The sequence below is a fragment of the Mus caroli genome, unplaced genomic scaffold (assembly GCF_978045245.1).
Source record: "Mus caroli unplaced genomic scaffold, Mus_caroli_1 scaffold_4, whole genome shotgun sequence".
NCBI classification, from domain to species: domain Eukaryota; kingdom Metazoa; phylum Chordata; class Mammalia; order Rodentia; family Muridae; genus Mus; species Mus caroli.
Window position 1 is genome coordinate 38,698,388 of NW_028227259.1, and position 27,782 is coordinate 38,726,169.

General features: G+C 51.0%; 2 protein-coding genes across 3 annotated transcripts in view; one reads left to right on the top strand and one right to left on the bottom strand.

Annotated features, from left to right (window-relative positions):
* The window catches only part of Sorcs2 (sortilin related VPS10 domain containing receptor 2), a 389,043-nt gene that overhangs the window by 175,065 nt on the left and 186,196 nt on the right, over nt 1-27,782 (bottom strand). The window lies entirely within an intron of this gene.
* On the top strand, nt 24,637-26,654 carry Psapl1 (prosaposin like 1). The gene has a single exon (XM_021162555.2). It carries the CDS (start codon nt 24,637-24,639, stop codon nt 26,212-26,214), a length of 1,578 nt encoding a protein of 525 aa, XP_021018214.1. The 3' UTR covers nt 26,215-26,654.

The following is a 27,782-nucleotide window of genomic DNA, read 5'->3' on the forward strand; positions in this document are numbered from 1 at the left end:
TTGATGAGTATGAAGTGTCCCTCCCTGTCTTTTTTAATGACTTTGGGTTGGAAGTCAATCTTATCAGATATTAGAATGGCTACTCCAGCTTGTTTCTTCATGCCATTTGCTTGGAAAATTGTTTTCCAGCCTTTCATTCTGAGGTAGTGTCTATCCTTTTCTCTGAGATGAGTTTCCTGTAAGCAGCAAAATGTTGGGTCTTGTTTGTGTAGCCAGTTTGTTAGTCTATGTCTTTTCATCGGGGAGTTGAGTCCATTGATATTAAGAGATATTAAGGAAAAGTAATTGTTGTTTCCTGTTATTTTTGTTGTTAAAGTTGGCATTTTGTTCTGGTGGCTGTCTTCTTTTAGGTTTGTTGAGGGATTACCTTCTTGTTGTTTCTAGGGCGTGGTTCCTGTCCTTGTATTGGTTTTTTTCTGTTATTATCCTTTGAAGGGCTGGATTCGTGGAGAGATAATGTGTGAATTTGGTTTTGTCGTGGAATACTTTGGTTTCTCCATCTATGTTAATTGAGAGTTTGGCTGGGTATAGTAGCCTGGGCTGGAATTTGTGTTCTTTTAGTGTCTGTATAACATCCGTCCAGGATCTTCTGGCTTTCATAGTCTCTGGTGGAAAATCTGGTGTAATTCTGATAGGCTTGCCTTTATATGTTACTTGGCCTTTTTCTCTTACTGCTTTTAGTATTCTATCTTTATTTAGAGCATTTGTTGTTCTGATTATAATGTGTCGGGAGGTATTTCTTTTCTGGTCCAGTCTATTTGGAGTTCTGTAGGCTTCTTGTATGTTCATGGGCATCTCTTTCTTTAGATTTGGGAAGTTTTCTTCTATAATTTTGTTGAAGATGTTTGCTGGTCCTTTGAGTTGAAAATCTTCATTCTCATCCACTCCTATTATCCGTAGGTTTGGTCTTCTCATTGTGTCCTGTATTTCTTGGATGTTTTGAGTTAGGATCTTTTTGCATTTTACATTTTCCTTGATTGTTGTGCCGATGTTCTCTATGGAATCTTCTGCACCTGAGATTCTCTCTTCCATCTCTTGTATTCTGTTGCTGATGCTCGTATCTATGGTTCCAGATTTCTTTCCTAGGGTTTCTATCTCCAGTGTTGCCTCATTTTGGGTTTTCTTTATTGTGTCTACTTCCCTTTTTAGGTCTAGTATGGTTTTGTTCATTTCCATCATCTGTTTGGATGTGTTTTCCTGTTTTTCTGTAAGGACTTCTACCTGTTTGATTATGTTATCCTGTTTTTCTTTAAGGATTTGTAACTCTTTAGCATTGTTCTCCTGCAATTCTTTAAGGGATTTTTGTGCTTCCTCTTTATTGTCTTCTGCCTGTTTAGCAGTGTTCTCCTGTATTTCTTTAAGTGTGTTATTAAAGTCCTTCTTGAAGTCCTCTATCATCATCAGGAGATATGCTTTTAAATCCGTGTCTAGCTTTTCCGGTGTGTTGGGGTGCCCTGGACTGGGCGAAGTGGGGGTGCTGGGTTCTGATGATGGTGAGTGGTCTTGGTTTCTGTTAGTAAGATTATTACGTTTACCTTTCGCCATCTGGTAATCTCTGGGGTTAGTTGTTATCGTTGTCACTGTTTAAAGATTGGAGCAGAAGCTGTGTTCCACTCACCAGCAGTCTCTAAATCCTGCGGCGGGGGTCGTGGGTAGCTGACGGTACCCTGGTGCTGGTCCAGCCGGAAGAGGCCTGTGGCCCTACTCAGGCCGGTTTCTGCTTCCCTAACTAATGCAGTCTCAGGTCCCGCGCAATTGGATTGGAGCGGAAGCTGTGCTCCACTCACCAGAAGTCTTAAGATCCTGTGGCGGGTGTTGTGGGTAGCTGGCGAGTGTCAGCTGACCCTGCGCCCCAGCTGCCCTGGTGCTTTTCTGACCGGAAGAGGGTTGTGGCCCTATGTAGGCCGGATTTCTCTCTCCCCAACCAGAGCAGTCTCAGGTCCCGCGTGATTGGACTGGAGCAGAAGCTGTGTTCCACTCACCAGCAGTCCCAAAATCCTGCGGCGGGGGGTCGTGGGTAGCTGGCGGGTGTCAGGCAACCCTGCGCTCCAGCTACCCCGGCGCTGATCCGGCCGGATGAGGCCTGTGGCCCTACTCAGGCCGGTTTCTGCTTCCCTAACTAATGCAGTCTCAGGTCCCGCGCAATTGGATTGGAGCAGAAGCTGTGTTCCACTCACCAGCAGTCCCAAAATCCTGCGGCGGAGGTCGTGGGTAGCTGGCGGGTGTCAGGCAACCCTGCGCTCCCGCTACCCCGGCGCTGATCCGGCCGGATGAGGCCTGTGGTCCTACTCAGGCCGGTTTCTGCTTCCCTAACTAATGCAGTCTCAGGTCCCGCGCCTCATGCCTAATTCTTACAAGCTCCATAGCTTGGGAGTGAGATCCAGCCTTGGCGGGAAACCTGAGGTCTTTGACTCTCAATGATATGGGGCTGGATACTGCATCTCCAGCAAAGGGGTGCTTGGCTCTCTGGATCCTGTTCCCCCTTGAGAGTACCTTCGGCTCACTGCTATAGTTATAGACACAGTGACTGCATACCTGTGGAGTATTTCAGGACAAGAAGGAAGGGTCTGGGCTGATTAAAAGGAGCACTTTCCCACCTGAAGGGTGGGAACACTCGGGGCAGGCTTCCAGGAGGAAGTGGCAGCTGAGTGACCTGATCAGAAAAACAGAGTAGTAGAGGCCACAGCAGATGGTGGCATGTCCTTCTCTGAGGGTCCTGGACTACCTAGCGTCCTCCCAGCTGGTGAGAGGAAGTGTGGTAGGATGAGAGGAAGCTGAGCCCAGGGACCTTGGCCTCATGCTGAACCCAAGGCCATGCTGGACATAAATCCCTCAGGCAGGGCTGGGCAGGGAGGAGAACACACCCACTAGACAAGGAATTCTTTCCTACCCAACCCATTTTGTGGCAGGATGGTAGCTTGGTCCATTAAACCATACCATTAAACAGAGCTGTGTGGAGGTTGGTTCTATGTGGGGGCCTCATTACTATCATCATTAGCTTCCCACAGCGAGGCCACCACAGTCCAGAGCCAGCTTTAATGGGAACTGGCTAGGCCGGGCCAAGTCAAAGCTTCCTCGGCTCCATTACACAAAGGAACTCCCCATCCCCCAATAGCGATGGGGCTCCCATGCTCATGAAGACATTCTAGTGTCGCTGTCAACTGGAGATTTATTTCCTCGGTCCTCTTACCAAGCACAGTGCTGAGCTCCCTGGCATATGGTATGTATGGTTTTCATGCTAGGCTTGATAGACAGCTTGCCCGGCATGTTCCTCCAGCCTTGGGGTCAGCCAGCTGTCATTCTGACAACAGTTAATTAATTTTCAAGATATAAAGATATAAAAAGAAAGGTTACTACTAGTGACATGCACACAATGGCCAAAAGCAAGTACTCACAGACACGTTGCTAAGGGAGCCTAAGGAGTCGGAGGCCAGGCAGGTACCATGGCAAATAGTCTGCAGCTGATCAAGAGATGAGCAGGGAGGCCGGGTGTATATCCCACAGAGCCCCAGCCTAGGGCAAGCATGATCCTTAAAGGGATATTACCAACATGGGATGGGGTATCCAGACCATTAGGCCATAGCATCTAGCAGGAACTTCTTTGGGATGGGAAGGGGCAGATTCTGCTTGAGGACACCAGGGACCTGGGCTTCTGAGTTCGGTGGTGGCCTGGGATGAGTCACCACACTTGCTGTGGCTATCACGGATGTTTTTTATACAGCAACACAAAGGTCTACCACTGCATTATTTAAAATCAGACATAGCCATATATCTCTGTCATCCCAGCATTCCAGAACCCGAGGCAGGAGGATCACTGCTGCTTTGAGGCAATTCTGGGTGGGTGGATGGATGGATGGAGGATAAATGGAGGATGGGTAGATGGATGAATAGATGGATGGAGGATGGATGGAAGATGGAGGATGGATGGATGGAGGATGGATGGATGGATGGGTCTGTGGTGGGTGGGTAAGGAATGGATAAGCAAGAGCACGTGCAGATGGAAACATGGAGAATGGGTGGAGGGTGGACAGATAGACAGACCCTGCGTGCATAGCACAACTTCCTGTGTGACCCTGGTGTGGTGGTTTGCATTGGAATGTCCCCTATAGGCTCATATGTGTGGATGCTTAGTCACCAGGGAGTGGCAGTATTTGAAGAGGCATGGCTTTGTTGGAGTAGGTGTAGCCTTATGGAGGAGTTACGTCACTGAAGGTGGACTTTGAGGGTTCAAGAGTCCATGCCAGGTCCAGTCTCGTGTTCTATCTCTGTCTCTCTTTCTATGTCTGTCTGTCTATCTCTGTCTGTCTGTCTGTCTACCTCTCTGTCTATCTCTGACTCTCTGTCTCTGTCTCTCTTTCTATGTCTGTCTGTCTCTGTCTACCTCTCTATCTCTGTCTTTCTCTGTCTCTCTGTCTCTGTCTCTCTTTCTATATCTGTCTGTCTGTGTGTGTCTCTCTGTCTGTGTGTGTCTCTCTGTCTGTTTGTCTGTCTGACTCTCTCTCTCTCTCTCTCTCTGTACCATGCCTGAATGCATGCCAACGCACTCCCTGCCATGATGATAATGAACTAAACTTCTGAAACTGTAGGCAAGCTCCCAGTTAAATGCCTTCTCCTCTGAGGGTTGCCTTCATGATGATGTCTCTCCACAGCAACAGAACAGCGACTAAGACACCTAGGAATCCTACTGGGCCTATTTCCTCATTTGGATTAAGAGGAGGAGGCATTTCTCCCCTGGTCACTTGTCTATGGGGATGGAACCTACTGTGACTTCACTACATCATGGTGACCTCTGACTTTCACTCCCTTTTCCAATAACCGAATATCAGGATCAACCAATAACAGCTGCCCCTCTTTTGTGACAGGCTCCCAAGAGACCACTGGCTGTGTCTGCGATCTTCCCATAGACGTTGAGTAGGGGAAAGGGTGCATTGCCAGGCATCCCTGTGGTGAGAAAGAACCGAGTGCTTTGGGAGAATCACAAGCCCCTGCTGAGACTGTGATCACCTGGGGTACTTTGCAGACAGATGGGGACCCCATTGCAACCCGACAACATTGTCAGCATCACTGGATGGGCTCAAGCCTCACTCACATCAGAGCTCTTAGGGGAACAGTGTGAGCTAGCACTGGGAAGACCCTTGCTTGACTCACCAGCCTTGGGGCTAGAAGAGTGTGATGGAACATAGGTGCTTTGAGAGCGGGACAGGTCTGAATTCTGAATGGGACTTGTTTGGTGGGTGTCATGCATGGCTTGCCATTCTCATCAACTCTCAGCTCAGAATCAGGATATTCCCTGATGACTCTCACAGCAGGCAGCACTCAGAACCATGGCTGTGAGAGTCACTCCTGAGCTTTGGGCCTGTCATTCAGACCCTGGGTCTGACTCGCGTCATCAAGATAACCATCACTGTTATCTTCATCACTAACACCACAATAATCGCTTCCATCACCAGCATCCCCTTCACCACCACCACCACCACCACCACATCATCATCATCATCATTTCATCACCACTGTTACTATTACCATCATTGCTCCATGGAACACCCACTGTCAGACTCTAGCCTTCTCATTTATAGGCAGCACTCAAATATACCTTCACAACAACTCTTCAAGGCAGCGTTGGTTATTTCCCATCTCATGAATGAGTACATGGTAGTTCAGAGAAGTTGACTGACTTGCCCCAAATCACACAGCGACTCAGTGGAAAAACAAGGATCCCAACAGTGATAGGTCCGGTATCCTAGGTGGGGCTTTGACCTGGAAAGGGGAGGTGCAATGTCCTGGCTCTCAGGGAACAGAGTAAGCTTTCTGCAATCCAGTCACCATACAACACCGATTTGAGACGCTGTCCATGGGTGGGAGGCTGTGCTCGGGAGGACTGAGGACCTGAGCATATGATGGACACAGATGTGAGGCAGGCCGTCTGGGGAGCACAGCTGTGTGCTCACACTGGGGTGGACCTGCAGGCCTTGAGGCTCAGACTTGGATTCTGGAGTCACAGGGCTGGAACAGCTCTGGGAAGCTGAAGCTTGAAGACAGCCTTGTTCCATCTGCAGTGCAGGAAACATCTCTGGCCCCACAGAGTAGAAACCTGCATGGGAAGATAGGCTCCCAGTGCCACGGCAGCAAGGGACTTAAGAGAATGTGGGGTGGGGTGGGGGACTATGATTGGAATGTACAGTGAATAAATAAATTAAGAAGAAGAAGGAGGAGGAGGAAGAGGACAGGAGGAAGAAGAGGAGAAGAGGAAGAAGAGGAGGAGGAAGGGGAGGGGAAAGGGGAGGGGAAAGGGGAGGGGGAGGAGAAGAGGAGGAGAAAGGAGGAGGAGGAGGAGGAGGAGAGGCGGGGTGAAGCTTCTACTTGGTCAGTGGAGATCACAAGCTGGTGCTCTGTCCCCAAAGGATAGTGCTGAGCCAGGGTCATGAGGACGCTGTCCCAGGCATCCATGACATTTCCATCATTTCCATTCGGGTGGACATCCCTAGAGGACTCTCCAAAGAGGGTTCTGAGAGTTGGACAGCATTGACCTTTCTGCTCTTTGTAGCCCTCATCTGAGGGTGGGAGGAGCCCCAGTGGCCTTCCTGGGACATGGCCTGAGGGTGCATCTGGGGACTTACCAGCTCCAGCAGCTGAGCGCTTCGCTTCCTTATGACCTGCATCCACCAGGTCGGCAAAGAGCATGCCAATGTCATTTCAAGTGCATGGCTGCCGTAAGGAGCAAGTTATATTCCCCTCTGTGAGGGGGATTGTGGGTGAGCATCCCCCCCTTCAGTGTTTCCTGTATATTCTATAGTGAGTCTGTGTGTTTATAAAAGAACAAAATACAGTCTCGAGAAGCGTCTGCTGGTCTCAAGCACAGGGCCCCTGGGATGGCAGCAGCATTAAAATCAGCGGAAATGAGAAAACTCTAGCTCCAAGCTCCCTAAAGATGCTGCCATCCCATCCTCATGATGGCAGAGGGAAGTCTGTGTGTCAATGCCTGGGGAGATGTCATGCCTCTCCCTGCATCCTGGGGGAGCCACCAACTTTACACTGTGAAGAGAGGAGAGATTGATATAGTTCTCCTGCATTAAGAGAGAGTGTTGGGGGAGCAGAGACTGAGCCGGGAAGGTAAACACTGGCGTCTTGGTAGTGGGAGGGCTCCGCTCCGAGTGGAAGAACAGCCAGTGTCTGCCTCCAGCCTTGCTCCAATACACAGACACCAAACCTGTGCACCAGACCACAGAGAGCATAGTGTGTATGTGTGTGTGTGTGGGGGGGGGGGGGGGTAACGTGGGCCTGACACACAGTGAGAAGCTAACGAGGGTCACTTCCCTGGTACTGAGTCCAGGCCTGTGTGCCCTTTTCACTCTGTTTCTGTAGAGGGTAAGCAGCATGGTGGGGACCTTGACCTGGGACACAAGTACATCAGGTGCCTGACTCTCAGCCAGAAGTTGCAGGTGAGGCTGGGCTATACACATCCATAGCTGGGCTTCTGTCAGCCCCAACTCCTCCAGCCCCCATGTCTGCTTCCCTCTGCCAGGCTAGCCCACTGGCCAGCCTCTCTGTCTCTTTGTCTGTCTGTCTCTCAGCTTTTGCTTACCCTTTATCCTCTCACCAACCCCAGAGAACATGGTCTGAGTACAGTTTCAGGCACTCCTATGGAGAGGATACTCCCACAAATCCTCACTTCACATTAAGTAGCTCAACCCATCACACTGATGGACAGATGACCAATCTGCCCACATGACCCTCTGCAGCCTCAAATCCCCCAATGGCTCCCTTGCACTAAGACCCAGGCCACCTTGTTAGTGAGGCACTCAAGGCTTTCTGCCCAGCCACCGGCAACCAAAAGTGGGTGTACCCTCCACTTTCCTAAAAAGCCCCAGTCCCTCAGAACACAAGGGTTTTGGTTGTACCTTCTCTGACAGGAATAGCATCTCCACAGATCCACAAACATCCCACAATGACTGTCACAAAAAACTTCCCACCTATCCCAGCCCACAGAGCCTTCTCCAACTTCTCCAGCCATGACAACTCTTCTATGAAGATTGGTCATCTTACAGAATTCTGTTGTCACTTGACAGTGAAGCCATTTGCATCCATTCTGCTGATCTAACCAGGAAAGTTCCAAACTGTACAAACTTATCCAGTTCACTGTGGTCCAGCATAAACATTCCTGTGCACCATTGATGAGTGAGTTAATGCTGGTTTTAAAAACACTGAATAAAGACACTAGACACTCAGCCATGGACCAGTTTGGACTCTCAGGTATCATGGGGGGGGGGGGGCGGGGTCCCTGCTGGAAGTTTCCTCCCACCTGTCTGCAGGCTTCAGGTACAGTGTGGGAGGCAGATTTCACAGCAGGCTGGTGAGCATGAGGCCCCCACTGAAAGATTAATCAGGTCATTTGTATGCACACAGCAGCGACCCAGGCCAGCAAATGAGAACAACAGCATCTCCCCAGATCTGTCAAACTTTCCTTCTTACCATTTCTAAATTCAATAAGCACAAGCCACTGGCCTCATCCCCCAAAGTTAAACAACAGATTGCTTTGCCAATCTCAAACATGTACAGTTCCAGCCAGGACAAGGTGCAAGCTCAGCCTGCTAACCCCTGAAACCTTTGGGTCCAAAGCTTCTCCTGCCCCACACCAGAGATCCCAACGCGTGCGCACACACACACACACACCTCACATATACTGTGTGTTGGCATCTCTTCTATCAATCTCTACTCAAAACGTGATTTGAGCTCTAGAAGCCCTCTCACTGGCCCCTTACCCCACAGTAAGCTGCAGTGTACATCCTAGATTAAAAACCCAGTCCCTCACACAAGGCTATTTCCTTTGAATGACCAGGCTCTGCAGTTCATCCTAGTGACTCAGGGATCAGGGTTCTGGAGCCCATGTTCCTACAATCTTTCATTCAGAAAGACACTCAGCCACTACGGCCAGACTGAGTCATGAGGCCAGTTTCCTTGGCCAGGTGCCTGGCTGCTGTCTCCCAGTCCTGGGTCATGTACTACCAGTGATTCAGTTTCCCTGTCTGTTTACTGGGTCACTGTCCCACTGCTATCCTGTAAAAGGCACAGACCAAAGGCCAGCACTCTCAGCGCCACAGCACTCGAAATCCCCATCTTTAATGATCCTTGCCTTCTGCCCATTCTGTGTAGGAAGAAGCTGAAGTCCTGGAATGTGGGTCACTTGCTTGGGACTCCTCTGAGGATGCTGTAATGGGTGGTTTGACCCAGTGAGTGCCCACTCTAAGCAATCATTCCCCATTCCACTCAACAGCTGTTTCAGGCAGATTCGGGAATCAATAGCGGCATTTATCCACCGAGTTCCCCTCAGTGCCAAATCTGATGCTGGGTACAGAGTCCCCAAGTCTCAAAAGAAGTGGGTCTGCCCCTGAAAGTCTCTGTGGGGGCAGGAGCAGGTATGTGAGCTTCAGGGACTTATATGGCACACAGGAAGACAGGATGACAGAGGTAACAAAGATGGCCACACTCTGTCTGACTTCCTATATACCAGTGGCTGCTATCCCACTGCAAGAACATAAGACAAATCTGGCACTCCTTAGCATCACGGTCATTGAAGCCAGACTTTAGATGACAATAGCCTTCTGCCCATTCTGCAGAGGAAGAAACTGAGGCCAAAGAATCATGGCCCAGTTCCTGGGTAGGGAGCTAAAATGAATGTAGGCTCCCCATTGACTGTTCTGTGGGCTCTTTGTGAATTGGCAGCCTGGCTAGATTTCAAATCTCCTAGAAAAGAGGCTTCTGGGGTGTCTATGAGGGTGTGTCCAGAGGTTTAACTGAGGAGAGAAAACTCACTCCGAATGTGGCTGGCACAATTCCAGGGGCTGACATCCTATACTGAGCAGAAAGGAGAAGACACACTGAACACTGGTATTCACCTCCTTCTCTGCTGACTGCTGACACAAGGTGACCAACTGTCTCAGACTCTAGCCACCATGCCTTTGGACTGTCCCCTCAGACTACAGAGTCAAATAAAACCCTTTCTTTCTCACCTTGCTTCTTGTTAGTTGCTTCTTGCCTCTCTGATCACAGCGAAGAGAGAAGTCAGATCATGTCTTCCGATCTCACAGTTACTGGAGCTCAGAAGGTACAGAGCGCAGAGCCAGATTCAAATGCTCTCCCCTGGTGTCTCTCCCCAAGTTTGTGCTCTGCCCTTCCTAGAAAGCTCACTTCATTCCTCAGAGCCATGTACCAGGACAGGTAAGGAGCCCATCAGAGGGAAGACACAGGGAAACTGAGGCAGGAAGAACAACAATCCCAGAGGTCTCTCTATGGTCCTGGGGGTGAAGAGACTAGTCGGATTACATGGGCTGTGAACACAGGGCATGGGGCTTGAGGCTGAGGCTACTGGAGCGCTCCTGGGTCCCATGGGTGGGTCCTGACATGGACTCAGAGGTTCTGGACTAAGTATCGTGTCTGAGGGTCAGGGCTGCACCCCTAGAGGATGACCACTTGCTGTGGGGACAGAGGATAGGTACCACGCTTTAGGTGTTCTCCCCAGCATCCCCAGCATGGTCACTGATAGGATCCTCTGGTATGTAACACCATCAGCATCCCATTTCCTCTTTCGTCTCTCCCTGTCGCCACCATTCCTACTTTGGTACCTCATGGCAGCCCTTGAGTTCCTGGAACACTGATCATAGCCATTCAACATTTCCCCTGGTAACCATACAGCATCTGCAGCCATCAGACAGAGAAGGGTCTCGGTGACCAGGCTGGCAGCCTGGAAATCAGCTGTTGGTTACTAAGAGGGGATGGGGGGTGAATGTGAATGAAGGAGCTGATCATGGTGGAGGGGTCAGGGACCTCCTGCTCCTCCTCTGGGGATTCCTCTCTAGCCCTTTTCACATTCTGATAGGAAGCAAGCCCCTCTCAGGGAGGGCAAACTCGAGGCAGTAATTATTTTATTAAGATGGAAATTATGAATAATTCAATTTGGGGAGAGAAGGGTACGACTGACTGAATGTTGCTTCCTTGAGCCTGACATCACCTCTTGCTAATTTCCTTTGACATCTCTGGCAGGGCATCCTGAAGAAGGTTCTGGAATATTTGAGATGTGCCTTCATCTTGGGCATTTCTGATCCCTCCAGGCTGGAGGAGGGAGGGGGAGAAGATCAAAGCCCTTGATGACAATGAAGTGCCTTCGCTAGCCTGCTGCATGAAAAATTCAAACGCTAGGCTTGGCCATGTGTGTTGAACACGCTGTTGTGGGAGTCGGAAGGCCGCTGCAAGTTCACAGCAGGGTCACAGGGCTGACATGGAAAGGCAGCCAGTTTGTTGGGTGACCTTGGAAAACGGATCCCACGTGACTGCAGGACTGGGGACGGCAGTGTGTTACTTCCTAGCTCTGAACTTCCAAGTCCCAGTGCATTCAAGTAACCATCCTCTGTACATGGAAGGCCAACAAGCCCACAACCCCTCCCACGATGCTGGACACCACCAGAAGCCTGGGAATGTGCATGGGCAAAGGTGGCAGAGAGCCCCCAAGTGACTCTCCACATAGTGGGGGCATGGCAGGATCATGGTGGCCAATAGGGGAAATGTCACTGGGAGTATTTTCCATACCTAGGCTCTAGGTGGCACCCCCCCCAGGTTGTGAGGGGGATGGCACCCTTAAGTCTGGACATCAGATGTGTACTCCCAAGGGTACACTGGCTACCAACGGGATGGGTTCCTATAAATCATACCCCCAACATGAGCACTGTGAGTACCACCCAGTCTTGCTTCACAATGGCTCAGCTTGGGGTCTGACCCCCATAAGTTGAGAGGCATAGAGGTTCCTGGTCCAGGCAGGAAGTGGTGGCTTGGTGAAGCCATCAAGAAGGCTGCAGGATTCCTAAAAACCTAAACAACACAGACTTCAGGGCATGTCACATGACTAATCTCCTGTGGAAGATGATGTGGAGAAGACCCTGGCATGGAGCGAGGTCACCCCAATTGCCTGTGGAAGTTCAGTACAGTCACTTGTGGTCCAAGGACCCCAAGGCACACCAGTCGTCATGTCCCACATATCCAGCATAACCATATCCCTCCCCAAGCCACATGCATGTCCACATGAACACTGGCCATTGCTGACAAGAAGAGGGGAGAGGCAAGCAGGGCGGGTGAAGGAGGGGGCAGGCCTGCCTCACAGGTAGAGACAGAGACTGAAGCCCTGGCAGCTGGCCCTAGTTCACCTTGCAAATGTGAAGTTAACTGTCCACTGTTTCTCTGGGTTGCTGGATGGGGCAGAAACAGGGAGGGAGAGAAAAGATAGAGAAAGGAAGGAAAGAGTTAGGGAGGAGGGAGATCTTCCTGGTGCTACCAGAGGGTGACCAGGTAGCCCAGGGCTCAGAGTAGGAAGCCCCATGTGAGCTCAGATGCCCTGGGTAGATCCCTGAGACATGGCTAGCGGGTCCCTCATTGGCTCCCATGCTAGGGTATTCAGCATGGGCTGGTCTGACTGCAACAACAGAAAGCTGGGGTGTGGAGCACAAGGTCCCTCAGAAAGGAAGCTGTGACGCCACCTGTGAGCAGGTCCTACAAGCCTGGGCAGCAGGGGGCAGCCTGAACACTCTAGACAAAGGCCACAGATGCAGCTGACTACAGATACTTGGGTAGAGAGTGCGCAACAGTGTAACCGGTTGGAGGTAGACATGAGCTGGCTCTGATCATTTCTCTTTACAGGAATCTGCAACACATGTGCGGGACACACACATCTGTATAAACCTGGGAGAGGCAGGGCTCTGTTACAGCTCTGTGGTAGTTGAATCTCTTCCTAATTTTGCTGGCACAATTACACCCCCACACACACACCTCTAGCTGGTAGCCTACAAAAGTTGATTCCTGTCCCCATCCCACTTCAGATGATCCCTGAGTCGGAAACCCCTGATACGGCAATGTTCATGCTTTGAAGACCATGTTTCCCATGTGTGAAAGGGCTTTTTTCATCTGTAAAATGGGCCAACAGAGGCATTGCTTAGGGCTCATCTAGAGCCAAGTAATCCTGGAGAAAGGGGGATGAGTTAGCGCAAGGTTTATGCTACCTGTAGCTCACCAAAAGGATGGGTAAAGAAGATGATGAACCACAATGAAGTTGGAATATCCTGGAACCTGGTGACATCAAACCTTAGCAAGGTTCACCATCCCGCCTGGGACCATTCCTCTGTCAGTCCTTATGGGGGCCTCAGAAGGGGATTCTCAGCTAAAAGCCTCTGTTCTGCCCACTCCCCCAGGGCTGTGCAGCTGCTCCAGATTCTGCCAGTCCTCCAAAACAAAAAGACCCCCCTGGGAGGCCTCAGAGAGAATGGAATGTTCCTGGCTTTTCTAAAAGTTTCTGTCATCCCCAGGTGGAGGGAAGAGCAGAGCCTATCCAAGCCGTCCACACACTCATCTGATTGAGAACATTGATCTCCAGCCAGGAAAGTCTCCATCCCAAGTCCCACAAGATGCACTGGTGGCCCAGTGGGTCAGGTCTATGGCTCTGTCCCACAGCAGCTGCGGGGAGGGGCTCCTGGAGGCTGCCTGCTAATAAGCTTCCCCAAGCAACCCCAAGCAGAGGTCACATTGTCCTGAATGCATTATCCTAGGACCCCAAGCCAAGGCTACAGGGGTAGAAACTGGGGTGCCTAGCAGACAGATTCAAGGTCTGAAAGCAGGTTAGCTGGCTTCAGAGTCTGGGTCCCTTCTGCCCTGACTCAGGTACCTCAGCCATGACTACAGCTGTGGCTCAAAGTCAAGCTCTCAGATTGTCAGGGGAAACTGGAGTTGGGTAGACACCTCTGCCCTTTGCCAGTAACGAACAGGACTTGGGGTGTGGGAACAACGACTCCTCCTTCCTTGGGTGGAGCACTCACACTGTCTCCCAGGTCCATGAGATGACTGAGCTCTTCCCACAGTGATGACTGTCACACGTGTGTTTGGGACATCTCAGAGGGGTTGCTTTCTGCTTCCAAACTCAGCACCTTGTCTTAGGGCTTTCAGGGGACTCCTCAGATGAGGGGTACGCGTGAGCAAAGTGTCCAATAGGATCTTCTCAGGGACAGAGATGGCGCCCAGTTTCTCTCAGCCAATGAGGAAAGCTCTCTGTGCCCAGGGTATGTCCTTCCCACCCAGGTTCTATCTCACAGCTAACTCACAGCTTTACCCCTCATCCATGTTAGCACACCTGTACCAGTCCTGGTAGCTCCCTAGGGCCTTTGGAGAAAGTCCTTGCTCTTCCAGTTCCTGCTGGATGAGGGAGGGAGTGTGGTTGACAGATCAGGACTTGCCTTCTTAGGCCCGGGGGCTGTGGTCATCAAATTACCCATTGGTGTCCTCAGAACAGAACTGGGTTCTGTCCCTGTCCCCTAGACTGCCATAGAGATCTAAGGCAATTTAGCATACAGAGAGCCCTAAGGAGATCCTGGCATCCCTGGAGTAGAGCCTTCCTGAGACTCAGCCCTACCTTTACCCATCTGCCACCAGCTCTGCCCATAGTGCTCCACCCTCAATCCAGGCTGGGACATGTACCTGCCTCCCAGCCTGTGTGAGTCATCTTGAGGTGTCCCTTGATGGACTTAGCAGGTACCTGTTTCAGGTAGACCCTCCTGGGCCTATGGGCAGGAAGATGGGCTGGGATTGTTAGTGTTGCTATGACAGTCAGAGGAGGATCTTGAAGAGAAGGCTGAAGGCGAGGCTACAGCCCCTCTGTACACTGAGGCCCATTGCCCACCACAGCCTGGCTCACTGCATCAGTTCTTCCTATAGCACCTGAAAGGGTGGGGCCACAGGCAGCTAGACACCATACTCATGGACTGCATGCAGGGGAGTTTGGATGCAGAGGCCCAGCAAGGAGACCCTGAAAGGGCAGTTGAGAGCTCTAAATGAATTCAACATCCATGGCAGAAGAATGGCAAGCATCAGGGTTCCTCCCAGAGCCCGGACAGATGTACCCTCACCATCTCAGCAGTCCTAGGCACAAGGTCACCTTGATCAGGACACCCAGTGCCCAGGACCGGCCAACTCCTACTGTGGGAACTGTGTGTGGACTTTGTCACAGCTGACTCCGGAGAAGGCACATGCTCAAAGGAAGGAAGGGCATTCCCTTGGGGACAGGGGACTAGCAGGAGGCTGCAGTCCATGTGGTCCATGGTGAGCCTCTCAGCTGTCCCTTGCCTGCCTTTCTCTGTCCTCTGTCCTCTGTCCTCTGTCCTCCATTTCTCAACAAGCCAGCCTCTCTCACTGCCTATAAGGAAGATATAACCAAGCACCAAAAGCACAGAGGAGGAAGAAAAAAGAGGAGAGGGATAGAGAGGGGAGAGAGGCGCGGCCGGGGGCAAGAGAAAGACAAAGAAGGAAGGCACTGGGAGCAGGCTTTGGCTCTTGGCCTGGGACTTCTGTCCCAGTATGCTCTCAGTACCTGGCAAGCCAGCCTCACCCCTGTCCTGCCCCAGGCCAGGGTGGACATTTAAATGGTCCATCTATCCCATCCAGAGCCTGTGCTTCTCAGGGAATGAGAACCTTAGCATTTCATGGTGTGATACTGATTATAAAGGGCATGGGAGAAGAGGAAGGCCCATGGGAAGGACTGGCTGAGGTCATGACATTCCTTCCAGCTGAGAGAAAGGCTCCCAATGCCCCTGCCCACCATGGCCTCCCTTGTTTCTGTCTTCCAGCTAGCAAGGCCAGGGTGCCCAGTCATGGATGTTCACAGACCTCTACCCGACTGAGGTCTCACAGCTTCCAAGGCCAAACCGTGCACTCCGTCCCCTAACCCCTCTGTATTAAAGCTTCATGTGTCTTCGGGGTTCCCAGCCATCTGACTCCCCTAATCTGGCTCCTCCCTCACCATCTGGTACTTCCCCTGGGAACACACCTGACTTCAGACCTCAACTGCCACCACAGACCGGGATCCCACACTTGTTTCTGGACCCAGCTCTTTGCTGAAGCCTGGAGGGGAGGTCTGGGCTCTGAGCTGATGTCCCACTGACTGCTCTCTATATCATGTGAGTCCTCTGTTCCCACTCTTGTCCTCGCCCAGGGTGCTCCTTCTGTGGGCAGGGATAACTCGCCCATGGTGCAAGCCTGTATTTACACACCCTTCCTTCCCGCTGCCCACAGTATGACCCCATTCTGTGTTCCCCCATCCTCCTCCACGCCACGCCCTGAGCAGGCACCTGGTCTCCCTTGGGTGATGCAATGACATCCAGGACAGGTGTGCCTGGCGAGGCTCTTCCTCCTGACAGTTTTCTCTATAGCTCAGGTCAAATGCTTAGTGCTGTCTCAAATGCTTTCTCTCCTGTCCCAATTTAAACTACCAACCAGCAAATCCAACCACTAGCAGATTTCGAATTCAAAGTCACCGCCCATGCCCACCCCTGGAGCCCTACTGCTTCTAACTCTTGCTTGCTGGCCCTCCCAGCTGTCATCCTTGCCCAAGGCTGATCCCCATATAAATGTATTCTCAGGTCACGTCACTATTCTGCTCAAGTCCCTGCAATGGCCACCTACTTCTCTTGGGAGTCCAGCCAGAATTCTTAGTATGTGGTTCTTCTAATCCTGCTTCCTCCAGCTCCTGTTCCCACTCACTCGGTCCCAGCCTTCTGCTTCCTTGATGTTCCTACATTACCTGCCTCAGGACCTGTGTACATGCCGGCCTCCTTATTTAGCACATAATCAGACTCCCTCCCAGGTTTCTCCCACACCTTTTCTGGAATTCCACTCAAATACCACCAAGTCGCCAAAACTGTTTCCGACTACATACTGGATTCTCCCAGTCTCCTTACAACTTGTAGGGTTTCTTTTCATCCCCTCCCCTGACTATCCACTATCATGCTTACTGTGCTCATTGCTTAATTTCCGCTCCTTCCCCCAGAGTGTAAGTCCCAGGAGTATGGACTGCCATCTATCTAGTTAACTCAAGTATCTACAGCACCCAGAATAGCACTCGGTGCAGAATCGATGCCCAATAAATAACAGCTGAGTGCACACAAGAGAAGAACTAAACTCCACGAGGAGGCCCAGCATCGGCCCAGCATCAGCCCAGCATCAGCTCAGCATCTGCTCTCAAACCTGCTTGCTTTCCCCTCTTCCAACACGGGAAGAGGAGCCCCGCCCACTGGCCCAGCTTCTCCCTCTACCTGGGATGTGCTGACCTACTTATCTTGAGTGAGGTCTTTCAGTCCTCTCCCCAACCCCAGTGCTCAGGGGCAAGGTGGGCCAGGAGGCTCCTCAGATCTGAGATCTGGACTGCACAAAGGTGGCCTTGGAAACACTGCAGGAGTCTGCAGGCTTGTCCCAGCCACATGGAAATGCAAGGAGAGAGAGAGAAAGAAAGAAAGAGAGAGAGAGAGAGAGAGAGAGAGAGAGAGAGAGAGAGAGAGAACACGAATGAACTTGGGCTCCAGCCACCATGAGGCCATAAAGTCCCCAGGTCCTAAACCTCAGGGACTGCAATGATGACTACACGTTAACAGTCATGATGGCTTCTGGGCTTTCAGGGTCTGTGTGTGGCTCACAGCATTGCCAGTAACAGAGGCACAGGTCTAGGATCTCTTCTGTCTGAGTCCTGGCATTTGGGCATGGGCAGCCTAGGGAGCCATAGTACCAAATGCTCAGGATGTACTGAGGCAAAGGAGAGGTTCAGAAAGACCAAGGCACTGTGATCCCAGAGGCTCAGGATGAACTTTCTACCATAGTGCCTCACCCCTAAGCTTCTAAGAACCAGGAGCAATCTAAGCCATAGTGCAAGTATGGGAGCCAGGGCACTAAAGCCCAGAACACACCTGCCATGGGTTGATGTATGTGTGTATGTGTGTATGTATGTATTGTATATGTATATATGTATGTATGATATATGGATGCGTGTGTATGTATATATGTATGTATGATATATGGATGTGTGTATGTATGTATGATGGATGGATGGATGATATATGTATATGTGTGTATATATGTATGTATGTATGTATGCTGTGTGTATGTATGTATGTATGCATGTATGGCCCCCAATGTATGCTGAAGTGCAACCCCTGTCATCTGTGACTTGATCCATCCAGACCTTAGGTCTTCATGGAAGAACATAGCTGAAGTTATCTCCACTGGGGCTCTAACCCCCTGACTGGATCTTTGTGAGGAGGGGGAAAACAAACATAAGGAGTAAAGAAGAAAGCCAGCTGTTGACAGGTGCAAAGATGAGTTGGCCAGTTGCAGGTTCAGCCAACATCTGTGGAGGTCCTAAGAGCCTAGACAGCTCCGTCTCTGGTCTTGGAACTGGGAGGACAAAATGTTCTTTTTAAAAACTAAACCGTACTAGGCCTCAGGGTGCAGTGACCAGTCAGGCAGTCACAGGAACCCCTGTATCTTCAACCCCTGCTCCTAGCCCAGCAGCCCCTGATGGAGCCAGATGTGCAAGGCTTTGGCTGGTGGGCTCCAGCCTTAGCTCTATGGTTGGGAAGCCAGGAGGGGGCAGAATCCAAGACCTCTCACATCTGAGCTCATAGCCTAGTGGTTCCAGGGGAGGGCTCAGAAGGGACAGAGATACAGCAAACTCCAGAAGTAAAGAGCCTGTTCCACTGAACGCCACAGTGACCTAGTCAGACCCCACCTGACCTCCTAGCTTGCTTCCCTCATCTATCCCCCAAGATCCAAGGGACCTGGTGGAGGAGGGGGGAATATCCTATATGTTGACCACCTTTGAGTTAGTAGATGCTAACTAAGACTCTATGGATACACAGGTCCCGCTTTGTCTGGACTTGGGCAGTGATGAGATTTCAATTGACTTGCTTGCTAGAGGCACTCACAGGCCAGGACCCCTCTGCTTCAGCCTGCCTTCTGCTCACCCAACCCCACCCTAGGTTCCTTGTCCACCCCACCCACAGGCTAGTTTATAGATGGGAAAGCCCAAAGGAAATCAGACCATGGTCTCAGCTTCCCCTCACTCCAACCTGGTACTCTCTTCCCACACACCCCTTCCCCCAGAGACATGCGAAAGAACCTCACCTCTACACTTGACTCCCCTGAGTCAGATCAGCAGCTTCAGGGTTCCCCTGGCCCCTCCTTGCTGTTTCATAGGAACAGCATGTGCCCCCACCCCCACCCTGACCCATGTCCTATGTGCTTACTGTAGAGTATATAGTGCCCCTCCTCTCTCCAGGGAGCCCTATTCTACCATTGATATCACATGGCTTCCTGTCACGTCCCTACTTTTGTGCTGCTTAGCAGGGAGGGTCCTGTTGTGTTTGAGCATTGTGTCCCCTATCCCCGTCCCTCTTGAGGTCCAGCTCACAGGAGCTTGCAGAATACACGTGAAACAAGTGGCTGGTGAATCCCACCTCCTGGTCCACACGTGGCTGGACAGTGAAGAAGAGTCTCGGGAAAGGGACAGGAGTGTCACCCAGAAGACTCAGGAAGGACAGAAATGAGGAGGAAGGGAACAGAGTATCACAGTGGGTGACAGAGGTAGAGGAGTAGGGTGAGGGGACAATGGGTCTGTGAACCACATTCCACAAGAAGATAGGTTGTGGCTGGACAGATAGCTTCATCATCTACCCCCAGAGGAGAATAGAAACTGCAAGTGAGCAGGCCGCCCAGCCCTTCTTCCTCCTTGCCCTCCTGCATCGAGGCCAAGGGTGATGACACCACTCAGGTGAGAGGCCAATGGTGATGGCAACATTCAGGTGAGAGGCCAATGGTGATAATACCACTCATGTGAGAGGCCAATGGTGATAATACCACTCATGTGAGAGGCCAATGGTGATAACGCTACTCAGGTGAGAGGCTGGGCAGAGTGCCGGGAGTGGGGGGGGAGGGGGCAGAGTATGAGAGCTGCACTTTCTGTACTCATCAGGTGACAAAAAAGATCCCCCTTCTTCACAGCACCCTCCCACAGGGGTGAGGTAGTTGAGCCCCCTTCTGCTTCCTCCCTGGTCCAGCTTCCAAGTCATCACAACATGATCCCCAGCTACCTGCCTATCTGCCACCACAACCAGACCAGACCGGTCTTTACTTGAGAATAAAAAACAAATGTGTTCTAACAGCTTTGGGAACAAGTAGGATTTCTAAAAAGAGAGAGAGAGAGAGAGAGAGAGAGAGAGAGAGAGAGAGAGAGAGAGAGAGAGAGATCCTTCAGGGGGGTAAGAGCATTTGTTCATCATCTCTGAAGGGCTGAAATCAGAGACATGAGAAGTGACAGGCACCAGTGGTGCTGGGTGGTGGCAGCAGGTGCAGCCATTTCAGAACATGTCAGGAGGGTTGGCACTCGGCAAGAGGAACCTTGGCACACACCCTACAGAAACCTGCACAGCCCACACCATGCTACCAAGAATGCTCAGAATGCCAGGGACCAGCAACCCCACACCAGAATTCAGCAATGTCAGTCCACAGTGGATAAACAGATTATTATAGGGCCACATGGCAGGCATGACCCCGCAAAGGAACTAACTGCAGACAGCTGTGGAGGCAGTGCAGACAGCTGTGGAGGGAAGAGCAGAGTGGTATGTCTGAATGCATGTTCATAGCACTGGGAATGAGTTTAAAAAAATGAGGAAAGCTGAGTAACTGGAAAGGGACACAAGCAAGGGCTGTGTGTGTGTGTGTCCTGAGTGGGGTGTGATTTAAAGAAGCATGTGTGTTGGCTGACACTCACTGACCTACCCACTTAAGACGTGTGTGCTTTGCTGTGTATAAATTCCTCTTCAGAAGAATAAAGCCCACTGTCAATAGATACAGAATTATAGTTAGCAGATTTTGCTTTTCACTGTGGAGTGGGCTAGCACTTCTGAAACTAATTTTTAAAATGCATTTGGATTCAGAAATGAGAATGAATAGATACATTAAAGATAATAAGAGCTAGGCTTCTTACTGTTAGGCAAGGGAGCTCCAAACGCTAAAAAGAGGACAGCGGGGTTGCACTCCACTGCACAGGAGAGTGCATATGAACAAATGGGCGCACAAAAATGAGAGCATGTGCAGGTAGATGGGTGGGTGGGTGGATGGATAGATGGATGGATGGGTGGATGGATGGATGGATGGATGGGTGGATGGATGGATGGATGGATGGGTGGGTGGATGGATGGATGGATGGGTGGGTGGATGGTGGGTGGATGGATGGATGGGTGGGTGGGTGGATGGATGGATGGATGGTGGGTGGGTGGATGGATGGATGGGTAGGTAGATGGATGGATGGATGGGAAGGAGGGTGGGTAGGTGAGTAGACACATGAGTGTTTGAGTGTGTGGATGGGTTGATACATGGATAGCTGGGTGAGTGGATGGATGAATAGATAGATGGATGGGTGGATGGATATAGCACATTCATTTATGTGCACACAGGTAAACACTACTTTATGGACATATGGTTCCACAAGTACACATCTTTCTCTACACCTTCATCCATTTTCCTTACCAATAAGAAGTAAAATGTCCTTGTTTTGTGTCAATGAAGGTCTGGAAAGGACAGTGGCATAGCAGACTCACCTGGCTTCCAGATATGGCTTTTAAATATTTTCCTTGGAAGGAAAGCTGAATTTAGGACTGGCTGAGGAATGATCAGCCTGGAGTGGTGTCATGCCTGGATACGAGAGGCTCAAGGAAGGATGGGGACAAGGAAGAGACATGAAACAGCTCCATATGCTCCACAGGTCAAAACTGGAGCCATTCGGCATCAAAGCAACCAGAAATGCCAATGAATTGATGCCCACAAACAATAGTTCAAAGTCACAATAAATCAGATTTAAGAACAGTAGAAATAAAATCAAAAGCCATGAGTCTTTCTTTGAAGGAAAGAAAGGATAAGGAAAGCAGAAGGGGATGAGAAAAGAGGAAAAAGCTTTTCCTGTACAGAAAAACATTAACCAGTTTCCAGTGTCTCTGGGTCTGATTTCCTGAGAGGACCCAGGGCAGTGCAGAAGGAGGAGGCCATTAAAGACCAAGCTGGACCAGTTAAGAAGCATCATTGATGAGGAACTTGGGAAAGGTTACCAGCCTATGCCCCAGTGTGACAGAAGAAAAGGCCAACAGGGCTACTGGCAGACGTGAGCAAGGCAATGTGGGCCTGGGAGATAAGGTGCTAGGACACAGCACCTCTGACACTGGGACAGCGTGAACAACAGTGCTGTGCGACAGCAGCGCTGTGTGACAACAGTGCTGTGTCAACACTGCAGCTCTAGGTTTTGATAAATACACCGTGGCCATGGGAGAGAATGTCCTCATTCTTAGGAACAGTACACGGAAGAAATGGGCAAAGGAACACAATGGCTTCGCCCACAGCCACCCACAGCAGTTGTGACACACTAAATGCAAATATTTACACATATGGACAGACATATACATAGTAGACATATAATAGATGGGATAGATAGATGGATGGAAGGATGGATGGAGGGAAGGATGGATGGAGGGAAGGATGGATGGATGGACAGATGACAAGTGGGTACAAGAACACATAGAAAATTGGATAGGCAGATAGATAGACAGATGGTGAATGGATTGATAACTGGATGGACATACATATACATAATTGGATGGATGGAAAATTGGCAGGTGGCTGGATGAATATATGAATAAACAAGTAGATAAATAGGCAGATAGAAAATTGGATATATGGATGGATGGACAGATAGATGGTTGGATGGTTGGACAAGTGAATGGACAGACAGATAATTGGATAGATAGATGTATGAGCGGTCAGACAGGGATGTGTGTGTGTGTGTGTGTGTGGATGTCAGATGAACAGACAGATAGCTGGGTAGATGAATAAATAGATGGACAGAAGGATGGATGGACAGAAGGATAGATGAGTGGATAGGTAGACAGACAGATGGATGGGTAGGTGAATGGTTAGATGGATAACAAGAAAATAGGTATATCGAGAGTAAATAAATATTATCAGTATACCTAGGAAAGTAAGTCATTCTCTTTCTGCCACTGTCTTCTAAGTTAAAAACTATATCAAAATACAACAGAGGCTCTAAGTCCTGAGTAGTTCCTGAGCCTGCACTTACTAAATTCATTAGATGATTTGGGCTGATGTACCTGACAGCCTGTGGGTAGTGCTTCCCACCAGCAAGCCTAAAGTCCTGGGACTTTCAGCCATCCCTCAGCCATGACTCCAGGGAAAGGGCAAGTGCTCCAGATGAAATTCTTCAATGAGATTTGTCAATTCTTGGCTGTAGGCTCAGAGGTCCCATGTTCTGCCTACCTCTTCTTGCTGGCACCTTCCCCTAAGTTGAGTCCTAAGGGATACACTGGTCAACACAAGTATGGAGCCTTCCTGGGTTCTGTAAGACTTCATAAGAGCAACTGAGCTTAGAGAGGGCCATGGGAACCCTGATAGAGAGGTAGGTGGAGAGGTTTGAGCCATTGCGTAGTCTGAAGCCCTAACTGCGGGGTCTGGATGGACTCTGGGGAGTGGTCAAAACTGAGTCAAATGGCAGATCACACAAATGGCAGGCAAACGGAGTTGATTGTAGGGTTGAAAAAATGCCTGTGCCCCAAAAACAGAGTGAATAGTGAGTGGGTGTTCCATAAACAGCAACTGGGTAAGGTGCTGGGGTGAGTCAGCCCAGGCCTGCCCAGGCAGGTCTAGATAAGAGCACTTTGTTTTAGTTCCACCTCTGTACAGCTCGACAAGCTGGCCCTGGTGGCCCTGCAGCTAAGAGAACCCAACCTCTCCACTTCACCAAGCCTGCTTCCTCCACTGGCCCAAAGGAAGCAGAGACCTTAGCAGTCAGTCATCTAAAGGGCTCAGCGAACCTCATTCCATATTCTCTCTGTAGCCCAGCCTCTTGGGAGGGCAACAGGAGGCACCATCTGCATTTTTGCAAAGCTGTTGCAAAGGCAGCTGGGATACCTTCCCACATACTGGGAAGTGGATTCCTCAGGCACCCAGAACCCCAGCATCTGAGCCACAGATACCCATGTGTGGGACTCACACCACTAAGGCATGCAGGGTTTCCATAGAGTCCCCAGGGTCCCTGATCTGCCCACTCCTGTGGGAGCTGGGAGCTGCCTGTCAATTAGAACAGGTGAGTCTGGCTTCAGGATCCTCCACAGAATCAACAGGATGAGGCTGTGGCCAGCTGTGCATTTGCCTGGTGCCAATGTTCTTGCCTAACGCTTATTTCCAAAACTACAGAAGCTAACAGATGACCTAACCGTGAAACAGAAAACCCTTTTGTATCTGTGAGCCTCAGCAAACATCATGCACATCTGCTAGGGACCAGCCCACACTTGGCCTCCCATAGAAGTCTCCAGAATGAGGCTCTGCATGCCAGCAGCCTTCACCCAGGCATTGTGGGATCAGCAGTCCAGTCAGCCCCTGAACAGTGGGGCCTTAGGACCAGAACCTGTGGCGGGCATGTGGCCATGAGGCCCAGTTAGAAATAAGCCACTCTAGGAATTCGGTTCTTCTGGGCCTGGTGTGACACAGAATAGAAGCTTCATTCCCAAAGAAGCTAGACTTTGAAAATAAGGATTATTCAGGGAGAGAGAGGGAGGTAGAATGGCCAAGAAGCAGAAACCAGAGAGGACGGGCCAGCACTCAGGGAGGTGGGGCTCTGACTCAGGCTGGGGAGGAGCAGTGGGCAGGTACCTTGCTGAGCAGGCTAGACAGGAGAGCTAGTTTTATAGCGAGAGCCAAGCAGAGGGAGCAGCCAGTGGAACCATGGGCACTATGCTGTGCGCTCTGATTCTCTGGTCTGGTCTCCTGGGGGCTGCCAGGGCGAGCCCCATATCAGTTCCCCGTGAGTGTGCCAAGGGTTCGGAGGTATGGTGTCAGGACCTGCAGGCAGCTGCAAAGTGTCGGGCCGTGAGGCACTGCCAGGGTGCTGTCTGGAACAAGCCCACAGTCAAGTCCCTGCCCTGCAGTGTGTGCCAGGATGTGGCCGCGGCTGCTGGCAATGGGGTGAACCCAGATGCTACAGAGTTGGACATTTTGACATCAGTAATGAAGACCTGTGAGTGGCTTCCAAGCCAGGAGTCTTCAGTTAAGTGCAAGTGGATGGTGAACAACCACAGCACAGCTGTCCTGGGCATGCTCAGTGGCGCTCCGGGGACTGACCTGGCTCCTGTGTGTACTGCGCTCACCCTCTGTGAACCATTACAGAGGCACCTAGCCGAGACTACCTCAGAGAGACCACTGACCCAGGAGGATGCAAATGAGGTGATGGCCCCATTCTTATCCAACGGGGCTCTGAGCTTCCACCCATCACAGATGCCTGAAGGTGCCGTGTGTCATGATTGTGTCCAGCTGATCTCCTTGCTCCAGGATGCTCTAAAGTCTAACTTGACCTTGGCAGAGGTAACTGTCCAGAATCAGTGTCAGTCCATGGGGCCTGGCCTGGCTGCCCTCTGCGAGAACTACATCCACCGGCAGTTTGTCCCTGCTAAGCAAACACTGCAGAGTCTCCCCCCACAGGAGGTCTGCAGGAAGGGGGGCTTCTGTGAGAGAGAGTCTGCCCACTGGCTGACTCGAGTGGCCGCTGTGGATGGAGTCCCCTCTCTGGAGATGGAGATGCCAAGGACGAATGAGTTGCAGATGCAGTTGGGCCTGACATGCGATGTGTGCTTGAACGTGGTCCAGGAGCTGGACAAGTGGCTTGTGACCAACAGCACAGAAGCTCTCATCAGCCACACACTGGAGCGAGTGTGCACTGTAGTGCCCGAGTCTCTAGTCCAACAGTGCATCACCATGGTGGACACCTACAGCCCTGAATTGGTACAGCTCGTGTCCAAAGTCACCCCAGAGAAAGTATGTGAGACCATCAAGCTGTGTGGCAGCAAAAGGTGGGCCAGGTCCATCTCCAGGGCTGTGGCAACCACGCCCTCCCTGCCGGTGGATGAGGAAAACCAGGGCAGCTTCTGCCAAGGGTGCAAAAGGCTGCTGGGCATGTCTTCCCAGAATCTGGACCACAAGAGCACCAAGCGGGACATTCTGAATGCCTTCAAAGGTGGCTGCCGGATCCTGCCGCTGCCTTATGTGCTGCAGTGCAACCGTTTTGTGGCCGAGTATGAACCTGTGCTCATAGAGAGCCTCAAGTTCATGATGAACCCCACGGACCTATGCAAGAAGATGGGGGCCTGCCACGGCCCTAAGACTCCACTTCTAGGCACAGATCAGTGTGTCATGGGCCCCAGCTTCTGGTGCAAGAGCCCAGAGGCCGCTGAGATGTGTGATGCCCTGGAACACTGCCAGCGCCTCGTGTGGAAAAAGCCCATCTCCAAAACCAACGAGCAGCCATGACCGTGGCCACCAGAACCCAAAGTCTGCCCACCCGCAGGCTTCTGCCTCCCAAGGGACCCTATGAAGTGGGTGTTACCCCCATGTCATAGATAAAAAACTGAGGCTCTGAGCAGGTAGGGCAGAGCGGAGCTGACATTCAAAACCATGATTTCCTAAAGCTGGGCAGTGTCGTCTTTCTGTCTCTGCCCTATCTCTAACAAACAGAAGGCCCCCTCCACTCCTGCTACAAATGGGGAGTCTTCTTCCCCCTTGCCCCAGTAAGCCACCCCTCCTGTCATGCTGTGATGCTGATGTCCTGGAGAAACCTGTCAGAGGCCTCCCTTACAGGGTGAGAGCAGGTAGGTAAGGGTAGGTAGGTGGAGGGGACCGTCACTAGTCAGTATAATGGCTCTGGGTGGAAATTGGGTATTCTCAGGCTAGGATCTCTCCAGCTGGCTCCCAGTGGTGCAGCTGGGACATGAGTGGCTCTGGACTTTTCTGAGGGAGGGTCCTGAGCCATTGGCTACTACCCAAAAGGGATACTTGGACTATATATGACTCTTGCCCATATCCTGTCCCACCAAGAGGAGTTTGTCTACTCACCCAGATACGAGCCATTCTGGTGCTAAGCAATCTGGGGTGTACTTAAAATCAAAAAGAAAAAAAAAAACCCTGCTGGGTGAGCCCTGGGGAAAGCCCTGAGGGGTGTGGAATGGCAGTAGCAAGAGGTCCACCCTAGTCATCTGCTGAGCCTCAGTTTTCTAATCTGTAGACTGGGAGGATCATGCCTGCCTCATAGGGATGTTAAGACAGTTTTAAGAGATGTCCTCAAGTTCTTTCACTTAGAGACTAGCACCCAGTGACCTACCAGGATCAGCAAAACCTATCTTGGGGATCGATAGGGTCTCTGGGGAGCCTGATCAAACAAGTTTATATAAACTAGATGCTTTCTCCAAATGACGTTTGCTGTTGTTATTCTAACAGAAGAACATGGTCCTTGGGGCTTCACAATCCCTTTCTCGCAGCCTCCCATGGGTGCTCCCCCAGTGGGAAGGCTTGCCTATCTCAGGTGCCCACTGCTTGCCTTTCATTCACAGTCTTCAGTGCCTAATGAGCCCCTCACAGCCCCTGGACTGATGTCTTTGCATAGGCCTCAAGTCCAACACAAGACCTGCTCACAGTAGATGCTCAAACATCTGAGGCATGTGCGCGTGAGGTCCTGTCAGAGCTCACCATTGCCCAGGTGGGGATGAGACTTGCTTGGCTTGGCTGAGGTCACCAGTCACCATCTGAGGCCCACTCATCTCCCTAGGAACCTTGAGTAGACCCTCCTCTGTCCTGACAGTGAGCCAGAGGGACACTTGATAACAGTTGTAAGTGATATACCACGGCTCTCTTGACCTGACATTTCCAAAGAGACATCACCAGCCACATAAGCCTGGCCTGCTGGAGACCAGGAGGTGGTGAGTGCCATGTCCTCCTTGTTTCTGAGCCCATTTCACTGCCTCTGACCCAGATCTACAGTGAGGGACGGGCAGAGTGAGGCCTCTCCTCATTCCATCCCTCTCCTTCCCACAGCTCAGGGCCTG

Bases quoted from the DNA above. Each gene is read 5' to 3' on its own strand.
- Psapl1 (XM_021162555.2), top strand. From the start codon at position 24,637: ATGGGCACTATGCTGTGCGCTCTGATTCTCTGGTCTGGTCTCCTGGGG.